Source organism: Opisthorchis viverrini, assembly GCF_000715545.1.
Source record: "Opisthorchis viverrini unplaced genomic scaffold opera_v5_519, whole genome shotgun sequence".
In the NCBI taxonomy this organism is placed as follows: Eukaryota; Metazoa; Platyhelminthes; class Trematoda; order Opisthorchiida; family Opisthorchiidae; genus Opisthorchis; species Opisthorchis viverrini.
The window spans coordinates 203,965-217,604 of NW_008752179.1; the positions used below are offsets into that span (position 1 = coordinate 203,965).

A 13,640-nucleotide genomic window follows, 5' to 3' on the forward strand; every position below is an offset into this window, starting at 1 on the left:
CGGTTGGGGCTTCACCTAATTTGATTCAAGCCGATGAGCAGCGTGGTAGGGTTCATTGATTTCCTAGAAAAGCCCCCGTGACAGTCATATCATCATCATGGAAAGCATGACGGTTATAATAATCGGCATGACGGTTTATGCACCTCCATAAACCACTGCGCTTTACTGACAAGTGTACGTGTGACGTTCGTAGAGTCTGTCCTACCAGATTGGCCTGTAAGTAGAGAAGGGGACTGACAGTGTCCTGATCTCCAGGTTGGTATGTTGGAATATGTGAGACACATAAAGAAAGTGGACAAAACTGACGATCTGTTTCATGTGGTTGAGATTTGAATCAAAGGTTTGGATCGATGACACCAATCGTTCTCCTATCAAAGTATAGGTGTCTTCAAGCCCACAAACAACCGTGAATTGCTAAACCAACACCACATCGGCCGTTTCGTGATGCGATCAGTCACTTCGCCACGACTGCCGTATAAAACGTTCAGGAAAACAGGCCACTGCTGATGTTCCCTGGGTTGTTACGAAAACGGAAATCGTAAAGCATGTTTGTTCTCAACTTGCTAGATGTTCTGACTTGTAATCGCGTGGGTGGGTTCAAGAAATGACCTCCAAATCCGGTTGAATTCCGAGCTAGTGTCAACAAGACCTCCGCAATATTATCCAGGTAGCCGTGTGTGACCGGTAACCCGACTGTCAAAGTAAGCGTATCGAACCATCACTTACACCGTGAAGCAAATTTTCAGTACCATTTATCGTCATCAGATTTCGCGACTTCCGAATGTAGTATGAGGACATTTGGAAAGTTTTCTGGAGATTTCATCCTGTAAGTGAACCCGATCAATGCTGAAAAGCCGGAAAGCACTGTACAGTTTTTTCATCTTTATTGGGAATCNATATTCGGGATCACACAGCCTTGCAGGTGATTGAAAGTTCCGTATCACAATCACAACAGATAAACAATTCTATCCAGAGAAACTGACTAACACAGTAGATAGTCCGTACGAAACCCCTACTCCAAACGCCGCATATTTCTAAAAGTATCCATCTTACGAAGCACAGCTAGATGTCCGCACAAGAATCATGATTTTAATCGAGGGAGAAGTTTTGCAAAACAACCAGAAAGATCGAAAGTCGGGCTTCAGAAATGTATATACAAATGAACGCATCTCATAAAACTCCGGAGAGCCCCGAACCCGTGACCTCCTGGCTAGCGGTTTGAACACGTAACCGTTCGGCCACGGGAGGCTGATCAGCTGCGTGACTAACTAGCACTTAGACAGCATATAGCGTCGTTAATCGTTCAGTCACGGGTTTCACATCACGTGGTCACACCTATTGACTGGCTCCCCGAGCAACGACTACCCAGATGGAAGTTTCAATCACCGAGTGAAGTTTATACTTCCACTGAGCTACTAATATCTTCTTGGTAGTGTGAGGAGAGTTGGGTTTTTGATTTTACTACGAAGAATAGTTTGCTAAGAGATCCCTTCATTCACGAGGCTATATTTCATTCATTTCTGTCCACAGTAAAATGCTTGGCAGCCGGTAACAGGAGATTCTATGAATTTTCCGCGAAATGAATTTAGTTTTGACAAGTTTTTTCTTTGTGCACAATCTCTTTTGAGAACGCTGCGCCAAAACTCTACGCCCGGTCATCCGTCAAGTCTGGGATAATCGCATCCAGGTTCTTGGTACATGCGCTGTCTGGTTTGTGCCCTCGCGTTGGTGTCTGAAACTTCCCTCGACATTTTCCCAAGCGTGTCACTCAACTGTTGGTGGAGTATTGTGGGGTTTAACTAAACACAAACTGACAGTTAAATTGCTGGCTTACCTTTTTCCAACGGAACTAATTCTGTCTATCCTAGATTATCTAACGAGAGAAATGACGGGAAGTTCACAGAGGAAACTGTGAGTGGTTTCTGATTTTATCCTGTGAGTACACTTTGAGTCTATAAAACGATTCACTTAGTACGTAGGATTTAACTCTTAAAAACATGCGCATAATAAAAGTGTTTTGTTTTCAAACTGTACACGGGTGGGTAAAATCACGCCTTGTGTGCCGGTTATAACATCGTTGTTGCGCTGGTTCCTTTCACATAAAAGCAACTCTTTAATTCTAGCTTATCATGGGGCAGGAACAAAAATGCTTACGCAAGCATCTAGGTATCCATCTTAGCATTATGTCTGATCACCATGAAGCATACAGAATCCTGCGACGCTCACCGAGTCATTGTTAAACCAAGAGAGCTCATATGTCCAAACCCGCTGAACTACTTGGCTTCTAGGCAAAACAACATTTTAGAAGCAGGAGCGAAATATGTAGAGCTCCTCACTTAATGGAACACGCCACTTAGTACGTAGGATTTAACTCGTAAAAACAAGCGCATAACAAAGGTGATTTTTCAAAATGCTCCCTGTATGCCAGTTTTTTGCACACGGGGACGTTGATTGTAATCGAGAACATCTTGTTGACCCAGTTCGCGACGGAAAACGAACAAATAATCGACCAGAAACTGTCGTATGTACAGTTGAAAACCCCGGAATTGTTAAAGCATTTTGCCTCAAGATGGAGATTCTTTGTTGATAAGGAAGGTGACGGTTATCGGGTCGCCTAAGCAGCTACTTATTCCTGTACATATTTATGTGTATTCGTCTTGGTTTTTTTCGTGCTGGCTTCATTAGGGATGCTTCTTTCCGAAGGGAATTTTGCGGACGGCAATCCCCGGGGTCACTTGCTCTGGCCTGGCCAGTACGAAGTGTGGAAACGACCATGGCTCATTGGAAAGCTACCTCTAAATGTGTTGATCCAGAACTTGATATATGCAGATGACACAAACTCCTATGACAACTATTCAACCCGAGTTTTATGCCAGCTGGAAACGTCCATGGAGTTTGGTTGCCCGATGGATGGTAGTATGTTCGATTCCGAGATCACCTTTTCAATGAACATAGGTTTTTTTGTTTTTGCAATCGACAAGGCGGGTTTTTACGGCGCCGGTGAACTAGTGGATTTAACGAATAGAACTGTAAGACCCAAGTCAATCGAGTTAGTCCATGTTGTCACATTGTTTTGTGTGACGTTGGTTATTCGCTCAAGTCTTTAAATTTTTCTCAACTTGGCTTATGCGCGAATTAAATTTGAACGCGCGCGCATCCTGGAACGTGCCCGACCGACCAACCACAATGCCAGCATGCCTGCCTTCAATTAAACCTCCAGTTACAACGTTTCCATTAACGGAAGAGCGCTTTCGTTTTCTGCAAATGATTGCTTTGTATTTGAATAACAGGTCGATCGATTCGTTGAGTAGTAGGCATCCATGCAAGATGCAAGGATCTTCGACAATTTTGTGAACAGTGTCCTTTATGAGAATGATGATCACTGCGTATAGGAGAGAAATTTCTTGCCTTGAGTTTCGGGACAGTTGAATTATGGAATAGCCCACACTTAATCAGGTCCCATAAATGGAAGAACCCTTTCGTTTTTCGCAAAAGATTGCTTTCATTCAGGTAAATCAACTAATCGCAGGTAACCACTCAGGTTACCTGCGACTAGAAATGTCGGTGATATGGAGATTGGCCAAATGCATGCTAACCAGTGCTGAAAAGTACCGATCGATGTTTAACATTTTGCTAACGGGAACGTACCGGACGCGGGTCAGGAGAAATTGCCACGTCACATGATGTACTCAGTCGTTTTAAACAATATTTTAATGTTGTGTGGGGCTCTCCTGTGGATAATGAAAACCGATTTCAGTTCAATCTATCTATCTAGATGTCGCAAAACACAGATTGAAGGAATCTTGAACGTTGTGCTGTTGATTGAAATTCCAGTCACGGTCGGTGATCATGTTGACTAACTTGGTAACTGCGGAAGGAAAGTGGGATAAAAACGGAGGTTTCGTTTGCTCCAATTCGAACTAAAAGTTAACAACGGATGCTATTTGAAATCCTCAATGTTTGACTAGTTTTCGGTGATACATGTAGCACAAATTACATAGAAATGTCTAGGAAATATTTCCCCTCAAGGAAGAGAAAAACGAATGTGAAACACCATTCTCGACGATGATGGGAACCCAATCTAAGCATGCACATTTTACCATGTTGTCGAAACGTTCTGGTGACTCTTCAAGTCAGAGAGCGTGTATTTTGAAACTACGTACTTTAGAAAAAACAATACAGACTAATCCTTTCCCATTATTTTACCATTCGAGCAATCCTTTCCGCACACAACAACTTCAATTCGAACACTGAACTGAACGCAAGGTTAGGCTAAATCTTCACTTTCGAGTGCGAAATCCATCTTTGTCCATTTTCTTGGAACAAATAACTGTTTGGATATTGATAGTGCGAAATCCATCTTTGTCCATTTTCTTGGAACAAATAACTGTTTATCCCGGATATTGATCCATGGCAGTACCCCCTACGAGTGGTCAGACACGAGTGTTTCATTTCCTCTTTCTTGTAAAACCATGTTTCTATACAGCTGTGTCAACTTAGCGTTTGGTTTGGATATCAGCTGACCGTACAAGATTTAAATTGATCGATATTGTTGTCATTTTCAAAATGCACGTCGCTTCTGGTTTAGTTAGATAGTTTTGGCGTCTTCCCAATCTCCCTATAAACGGGCCACTCGCTAGGAGCGGTTGAGTTTGTCGCCCACACCAGGCTTTCCATTCCGCTCATATGCGCCCTCTTCCCAAGGAGTTTATAATCTGCGCTTCAAGTTTTATTCACTCAACATGAATGTCGTAGCGTGCAAATTTATTGTTTCCTCTCCAAATTATTCATCGTTTCCTGCCTCCAACGATGACACATCCCGTGGTGATACCATTTTCGCTGAACAAATACNCCGTTTGGTCTCCGGTCAGATCGTGTCCCAGGATCATTCTTTTTATGTAGAAGGATTTCAATTCTCCGGAATGCTTTACCTCGTCTTCGAAAATCCACGACTGGTCCGCATGAAATCGAACATCACCTAACATTCCTCTATTCGAATGCAAGGTTTTAGGGCATCTTCATTTCTAGCCCAGCTCACAAAAACGATCAAGAACGCAGTTAACGAATCCATATACTTTCATACCGCAGTACATCGGTAATTCCTGATGTCACATGTGTAACTGACATGTGCATCCGATCTGTCACACGCACTGCAGTCACATCCCGGTCACAGGATACACAAAGTCACAAACTCAAGCCGGATGTTGGACTCAAGAAGACACTATTCAGAAGACAAGTAGGCGGACCTAGGTAACGTGGTATGATTGTGAAATTCCCGAAAGAATTCACCCACTATAGACCCGGTTGTACAAATAATAACCAAGATGTGAATGGTTATACGAACGTCAAACGGAAGCAGAATTGCCTTGATGAGTGAACGCCATTCAGACGGGAATGGTATACAAAAAGCTACCGATTGTTTACATAGCTTTTCTGAGACACTGGTTAGTTATTGATTGATTGATGTCATGAGTCAAAGGCAACCAGCCTCACCCAAGAGATAGTACAATTTAACGCCAAAATTTGGCTGGTCTGAAACAATAGTGGACTTGCAGTTTTGAACATGCCAAATTTGAACACCCATCAACAAGAAAAGTGAGAATCGGAAGCGATCCATCTGGGAACGAAAATGCCACATTTTTGAGGGCGGGTCTTTCCGCCGAAAAATTTACCCCCGCCACCCAAAAAAGATTACATTGAAGAGGATGTAAAATTCGTACTTTTATTTTTAATGAAGAGGGTGGAATTGAGGCCTGTCATTAACAATTTGCATGAGAAGTTCAGTTTTCCGGTACCTTTGCCTCCAAACGAACTCACACAAGTAGCTGTCTACTAAAGATCGGTGTGTGCCGCATTGGTGCTTATGCTGCATCTTGTAGACGTGCCAAAGAGATTCGATGGTTTGTGTGTGAGGTACAGTCGTTGGATCCACAAAGTTTTCGGTTTGATTAACCGTTTCATGAGTATAACTCATCCTCTCAGTTCCTTGATATTGGAGATGATGATTGAGCCGGGAGCGATACAGGCCTGGATTGTGTCCATCAAAGTGACCACAGTTCGATCTGGCACTGCAGATCGGCAGACCCCTCCTAAAATCTACTTTTGGGGAAGGACTCAACTTGCGTAGTTTTTACGGAGATATCAGCGTTTCATCGATCTCGACGTGTAAACCTGGGCCGCCGATAACTGTTGGATTCTGCAAAAGCTGTGAGGCGCAAACTTCGCGAAGAGAGTTATTCCAGTCAACAGCGATCGTCTGGTAGAGGCCGTCTTTGAGCGAATTTGATTTTTGCCAAATTTTTTGACCAGCAATAAATGAATAGAATTACGTCCTAAACCCCATCCCAGTTGAAAGCGTCAGAAAGTTCATTTAAGGTTTTACGCCCAGACGGAGAAAAGTTTTGCACAAAATGAGTCTAGATGCGGATAAGGAATTGTTTTCATCAAAAATAGGTCAAGTTTGTGTGCGTACATTAAATTGGAGGTGGCAATAAGTGGCGGGGCCTAACTTTTCGCACGTGCACTATTTGTATTAGTGGCTGCCATTACCTGGGAAAGATCCGTGAGAGCTTCTGCTGGATCAACAATTTCCTCACTGAGTTCATCCTTACTTCCGTAAATCAGCTGCTCGGTCGATTATTTTTTCAAAAGACGGTATGGAAACGTTTTTTTACAGTGTCCAGTCAAAATGCGAATCGACACAGGTGCAAGAAATTTGAATTTCTTGTAACTCTGAGCTTCTGAAACGTGGGTCCAGACCTGACCACTTTTTATTTGAGTTGAGTTCAGTGGTTTCATGTAGACTTTTGAAAAATGGGTTCCCAGAACTGTGTGGTTGTCCGTGATCTTTTAACATCCAGAGGGGTTGGATCACGAACGCCAAAAAATTGATCGGGTGATTTTCAACGTGCATCAGTTGCGGCCAGTGAATACAGTACGAGTTTGCATTTGTTGTTTTAACCGAATTTATTTCATTTTCAACACACTGAAATCGATACTTCCATCCATCAATTCGTTAGATCGGAATAAACTAGCCTGCAAGTGAAATGAATAGCGTCGTTCTTTGATGGACGTATTCCCGTCACCAATGAGCTGCATTGTATGGAGTGGTTCGTACGAAAGACAACGGATCAGATTCCGTTGTTCTGACAACGTCTCGTAGTTCTACGCACGATATTCTTTGAAGCATTACACAAAGCTCTGTGGTGATACTTCAGATGGGAGTCTTGGCTGGATCAATCAAGAATTTTGTCTAGTGTCAACTAGCGAAAGAAAGAAGGCCTTCGAGGCGGAGCTATTTATTAGAAAGTGCCTACTGACCGGTTACAGACTACTGGACAGTGAAGCAAAACTCTCATTTACATCTTATTTACAAAAACTGGACATCCATCTTCTCCTGAACGCGTCTTCGTGAACTTTCCTGGATATTCGTTGATTCCAATCATTCATTGCTCAAATCCAAGCAAATTTTACAACGCGCCTCCACAAATTCGGCAACAGATCTCCCTTATCAAGAGACGCAAAGCGAAATTCTGAGAACAACACATACTATTAGCATGCCTCCCCATCAGCAGTACCACCGTTACACTAATATATTCATCTAAACTAATACAACTCTGTTCCTTTCCTTGTTTGAGGTGGCTGCCGGAACAGCAACACCCAGATCAATGGATCGCAAGTGATTTCGCAATGTCTACACTGCGCTGCACATTACAAGAGGCCATTTCTCTTCAGGGTCTTGATGCGGGAACCACCGGGCCTACTAAGAATGGCCTTTCCTCCCTTCAAACGGCGTCAACATGCTATCCCTTTATTCTGTTGGTGCTCTAGTTGTGACGCAATTAGTTTGATTATCAGAAGGCAACAAGCACTAACAAATGTCTGTCTTACTAGAATGTGATGACTGCAACAGTTAGGTGCACTTGATAGATACAGTGCGGCGACGTGAGACGACGCGGCAATACGTTTACTTGGTGGATCACTAATTCCTGGAACCTCTTAGATAACCAACGGATGGATTTACCCTTCCCCTCCGCTTTCGGATGTCGAACCAACCAGCAGTTCAGGAACTGCAGAGCGGTATCATAATTTCCATATCAACCTTCCATTAGGTGCGGAGATGGAGATTTGAAACTGGACCAGACACTACTCGTAATTTTCATCAGTAATATGCTGCGTCACACTGATAGCACGGTTTAATTTAATGGCAGCCAATCAGGTGCGAATGACGCCTGCGCTTACTACATGTTCTCGTCAATACATTTGTCGTAATCAGGACAACAAAATTGAGTGACGTCTCCCGCTGCTATCGTATTCAGCTCAATTTGAAGCATTCTGCCTCTGATGCACACTGACAAGACGCATTTTTCTATGGGATATTTCTCTGAGATAGAGGCTTCAGTTGTCACCCGATATTTTGTCTCAATGTTCGTGACTCAAACACGGTGGTCCGCGAACAGCCTCACAAAACAGAAAAATGCAGCAGTTGAGTCCCGGACAGCACACGTAGAATAGTTCTGAGTGTGCGCTGCACCCATTTTCTTGTTGAAGACGATTCACTGGGCCTTCGAATTTTCAAAGGCCAATGAACAAGACTGGAAATTTAGGTATTACATCACTGGCCCTGGTTATTCCAACTTGTCTAGTAAAACCTGGGGGTCGTGTCCGATTGTGCGGTGACTAAAGGGCTGAAAAATCTCGTTTTCGAAAAAGTTTGATGACAATCGGTAGATTTATTGCCGGGCAACGTTTCGCTTTTGACACAAAAGCTTCGTCAGGCCAAATGGCTAGTTTCCGAGGTTGATCGAGATTTAAGGCGGAAAGATAACCAACCAGCTAAGTCAAGCTAAATCTTTGTTGGGTGTCGGCCGAGGGATTTTAGTGTGTTAGAATGGCTGAACAAGTGTTGGGTCGGTGGGGCAACCTACATGTGTTTGGGTCCAGCCTAGGGTCTAGTTCGTCTGGCTCAGTTCATTTGAAAAGTCTGAGAAGTTTGTTCTCAACCTCCTTGGGAAAACAGTTTATTTGGCAAGGATGAACGGCTGGATGAGAATGACAAACTGGAATAATTATGTTCCTCTACCATAGTCGTCCTAGAATTTGTTAAGCACTTGTCAATACGGATTTTTCATAGCTATATTGTCAGGCAAATTTGATTTTACGGCAACAGGAGCGGTTGAAGTAAACGTCGACCAATCCTGTTTTTTTACCCATAACATGGAGTTAAGTCGATCCACTGAACGCGTCTTCGTGAACTTTCCTGGATATTCATTGATTCCAATCATTCATTGCTCAAATCCAAGCAACTTTTACAAAGCGTCTCCACAAATTCCCTTTTCAAGAGACGCAAAGCGAAATTCTGAGAACAACACATATTTATGTGTAATGTACTGCTCATAAGCATGCTGAAAATCCATCGACATGGAAGAAGGCCTACGCTGCGGAGTTATTTATTAGAAAATGCCAACTGAAAAGTTACAGACTATTGGACAGGGGAGCAAAACTCGCATATGCATCTTGTTTACAAAAAATGAATATCCATCTTCACTTGGAACGCGTCCTCTCGAACTATCCCGGATATTTATTGACTGTTGCTCAAATCCAAGCAAATCCTACGAAGGGACTCCGCAAATTTAGCAGTAGATCCCACTTTTCAAGAGAAGCGGATTCATGATAGAACATACTACTCACTACTACTACTCAGTAATATCACCGTGACATCAGTAGTTGATCAGACTGTAGTTGATCAGTTCGCCGAGTTTGGCAATTTGTTTGCAAACTGCGCGGTGACGAAACGTTGGCAAGCAGCGTGCCAAGCTCGGCGAACAGATCAACTACCATCCGATCAACCATCAGTACTTTAAAGCACAGAAATCCAACCAACTTTCTTAGAAAGTTTAGATCTATTTCGTTCTCGAGGCGTACATCTGACCAGTTTCTGGCGATTCGATAACACTCGTAAACATTTCCTAAGCACCGGACAAAAGCTCTGAACTTTTCAGTTGCAGTGCATTGCCCTGCACAAGAGATGCATGGTTACTAAACGAGTGAGAATCTCTTGGTTTTTGAGGTCTGTATACCTAACTACGTGATGTTTATAGACATACTGGCCAATAGTTATCAAGGGGTAATGAATGGAAGATCAAGGAATTGCATTGTTATTACTAGTACAGTTATTCTCAGCAATTAATTTTCTGGATATACCAGTCAACTTGAGTACCGCTTCAGCTCATTGTCACAATAAGCGTATAAGAATCTCAAATTCAGATTTTCTAGACGCTTGTACGGTACATCTGATTCAACAACTTACTGTGAGATATCATCTTTTCGTTAAGCCATAGTAAGATATAGTGCCTTTCAACAAAGTTGATTCTATTTATAGTAACTATGGTAAGACAAGCAATATTGATCCAGTCGTCCGCGAGAATTTTCTATATGACCAAGGATAAGTGACCTAATGTTGTCCTTTTGTAGAAGTTCACTTATGGAACCACCGTTTCCCTTGTTCTTTCTTGGTTGCAGATACATAACCTCATTACTATCCCGGCAGCCGGCTGAACAGAGTGAAATCACCGAGGCCATAAGCCATGTCGCCCACAATCCGACGGGCCAGATTATCCTATGGGACTTTCTTAGAAAGTTTAGATCTATTTCGTTCTCGAGGCGTACATCTGACCAGTTTCTGGCGATTCGATAATACTCGTAAACATTTCCTAAGCACCGGACAAAAGCTCTCAACTTTTCAGTTGCAGAACAGGTAAATGTCAACGGTCCCTTGCTAATAACATAGCACACTGAAGATTAATTTGTGTGGAAACAGCGGAATATATCGAGACGCGTTTTGCGCACATTAATCACGTTCTGATAATGATGTTCAACCGGCACGTCTTGCCAAGCCAATAACTTTGGGGTATATGCAGTGTACTTTTTGAAATGTACTTGTACAAATGTCAGCATGGAAAGCAAAAGTACACAAGTAAGGATCTATTCAAGCGAGGTCGCGTGATTTCTATGAGCGATGTACAAAATAGCTGCCGCGGTTTGAAATGGATAAACAAGAAGAAACAGTGCGCCGATATACAACTGCGTACTAATTTGGTTTTGACCGCCAAAGATGATCTTCTTCCGCTGAACACGCTTCAGAAAGCCGTCCCGTTTTTCCGCTGAACGCGCTTCAGAAAGCCGTTCGGTTAGTACGATATTTCACCGCGGCTCAACAGGTGGGCACGGTCCCCAAGTTTCCACCGGTTGAAATAGACCCCTCTGCATACTGATTCGTTTTTACTTATTATATTCTTCAAAAGAATGTGCTGCACATTGTCCACCCCGAGTGCACTAAGTACTGTGATACCCCAAGTCAGAACATTGACAATTTTGTACGTAAATAGGAATGCGTGGGAACTTGGCAATACGTGATCAAGTTATATGATAACGTGACAGATTCAGCGTCCTAGAAGAGTGTAGGAAAACGGCTGGAGTGTTGTCAACAGAAAACGACATATCTATTTTTGTGTGTATACATCTTAACAAAGATAACAAGTGGGATTTTTCTTTCAAGAGTAAAACTCCGTTTCTTGTTCGGTTTGCAACCTCGAAAGCATATCGGTGCAGGACCTCTCACAGTCAGTGTTTTTAAGCGAACTTGGAGTTTTTATTAATAATGGGCACTACTTTCGACAGCCCGTTCTCCTGACTGAACTCGAGCTCAGACTTAGACTTGTTCGCCCTTAGACTTGTGCATTCTACCACGATCAACCAGTTAAACTCATATCATTCAGAGCAGAAACCGATAGTACAATTATTTGTTGATGTAATACACAAACCTGACTGAATTAGTCGAAAGAGACTGAGACTATTTCGGGGATCGTGCACAATACATGAGCCAGATGCCCAAAATCACAACTAAATGGAGGTTTATTCAATTCTTTCAGTCCACATTGTTTCTCTTAACAAACCAGACAGATCCCATCCAATGGTTTGGTGGAGAAAATCGAGCATACTGTTGCCAAATCAAATACTGCTGCACGAGAATCCGAGCAAACGACATGTCTGAATAGAGTCAATGGAAAAAAACTTCAGTTCAGGCTTGAATGGACGACGTTTTGCACCCAGCCAGCTGTGGCTTCCCCATAGCAGTTCATCATTGAACTTGTTATGCTGCCTAGGCTTCTGGTGCGACAATGACGAGTGGATTGTTGGAACTTCCCAGACGATTCACATGTTAACGGTTTTGATTATATGTATACATATACATATAATAAAGATAATCGTTCAAATGTAGCACCATTCCGGTGCAATCCGAAGGAAGCATGACGACTGGGATACTGCCAGGTTGTCCAAGCCTAGACAGGGGAAGTCGACAGGCAGAGGTCGGGTTCGAACCACGGACAATCCGGTCAGTAAATCTGCGCATTAACAACTGAGCCATCTTGGCCGAAACGNGAGAGTAGATAAATCGATGTTCTGCTTTTCGTGCTGCAAGTTAGAGATTGAGTAGTGTCAATATGGGGTTTTTTGGAGGTGGATTGAGCCAGGTGAAAAAAATTGCCCGTCGACTAGGACAACCGATCTGGATGTAATAAATTTTACAGGAAATGTGCATGTTTGTCAAGGTAGAACTCAAACCCCGTCGACAATTTATGAACCGTTTGGTCTCCGGTCAGATCGTGTCCCAGGATCATTCTTTTTATGTAGAAGGATTTCAATTCTCCGGAATGCTTTACCTCGCCTTCGAAAATCCACGACTGGTCCGCATGAAATTGAACATCACCTAACATTCCTCTATTCGAATGCCAGGTTATGGAGCATCTTCATTTCTAGCCCAGCTCAAAAAAACGACCAAGAACGTAGTTAACGAATCCGTATACTTTCATACCGCAGTACATCGGTAATTCCTGATGTCACCTGCGTAACGAACATGTGCATCCGATCTGTCACACGCACTGCAGTCACATCCCGGTCACAGGACACACAAAGTCACAAACTCAAGCGGGATGTTGGACTCAGGAAGACACTATTCAGAAGACAAGTAGGCGGACCTAGGTAACGTGGTGTGATTATGAAATCCCCGAAAGAATTCACGCACCACAGGCCCGGTTGTACAAATAATAACCAAGATGTGAATGGTTAGACGAACGTCAAACGGAAGCAGAATTGCCTTGATGAATGAACGTCATTTCGATTCTAGGTTCATGCACCGGCCAACATAATCATACTGACTGACGAAGCACCGCTGAGACGCCAACTTTTCAGAAGGGAGTGGTATACAAAACAACTGCCGATTGTCTACATAGCTTTTCTGAGACTCTGGTTAGTTATTGATTGATATCATGAGTCAAAGGCAACTAGCCTCACCCAAGAGATAGTACAATTTAACGCTAAAATTTGGCTGGTCTGAAACGATAGCGGACTTGCAGTTTTGAGCATGCCAACTTTGAACATTCATCAACAAGAAAAGTGAGAATCGGAAGCGATCCATCTGGGAACGAAAATGCTACATTTTTGAGGGCGGATCTTTCCGCCGAAAAATTAACCCCCGCCACCCAAAAGATTAAAGAAGATGTAAAATTCGTACATTTGTTTTTTATTGGAGAGGGCGAAATTGAGGCCTGTCATTTGCATGAAAAGGTCAGTTTTCCGGT

General features: G+C 42.9%; 2 protein-coding genes across 2 annotated transcripts in view; both read left to right on the forward strand.

Moving 5' to 3' along the window:
- Window positions 1-10,696, forward strand: part of T265_11538 (hypothetical protein) — a gene marked incomplete at both ends in the record, with an annotated part of 55,105 nt that extends 44,409 nt beyond the window's left edge. Inside the window, one exon of the mRNA XM_009178217.1 lies at window positions 10,522-10,696. Within this exon, the coding sequence (XP_009176481.1) occupies window positions 10,522-10,696 (175 nt within the window). The remainder of the gene's footprint in view (window positions 1-10,521) is intronic.
- A 236-nt stretch (window positions 10,697-10,932) lies between these two features.
- T265_11539 (hypothetical protein) lies at window positions 10,933-11,166 on the forward strand (the record flags this gene model as incomplete). Its single annotated transcript, XM_009178218.1, has 1 exon — window positions 10,933-11,166. One exon carries the CDS (start codon window positions 10,933-10,935, stop codon window positions 11,164-11,166), a length of 234 nt encoding a protein of 77 aa, XP_009176482.1.
- Window positions 11,167-13,640: the final 2,474 nt, after the last annotated feature.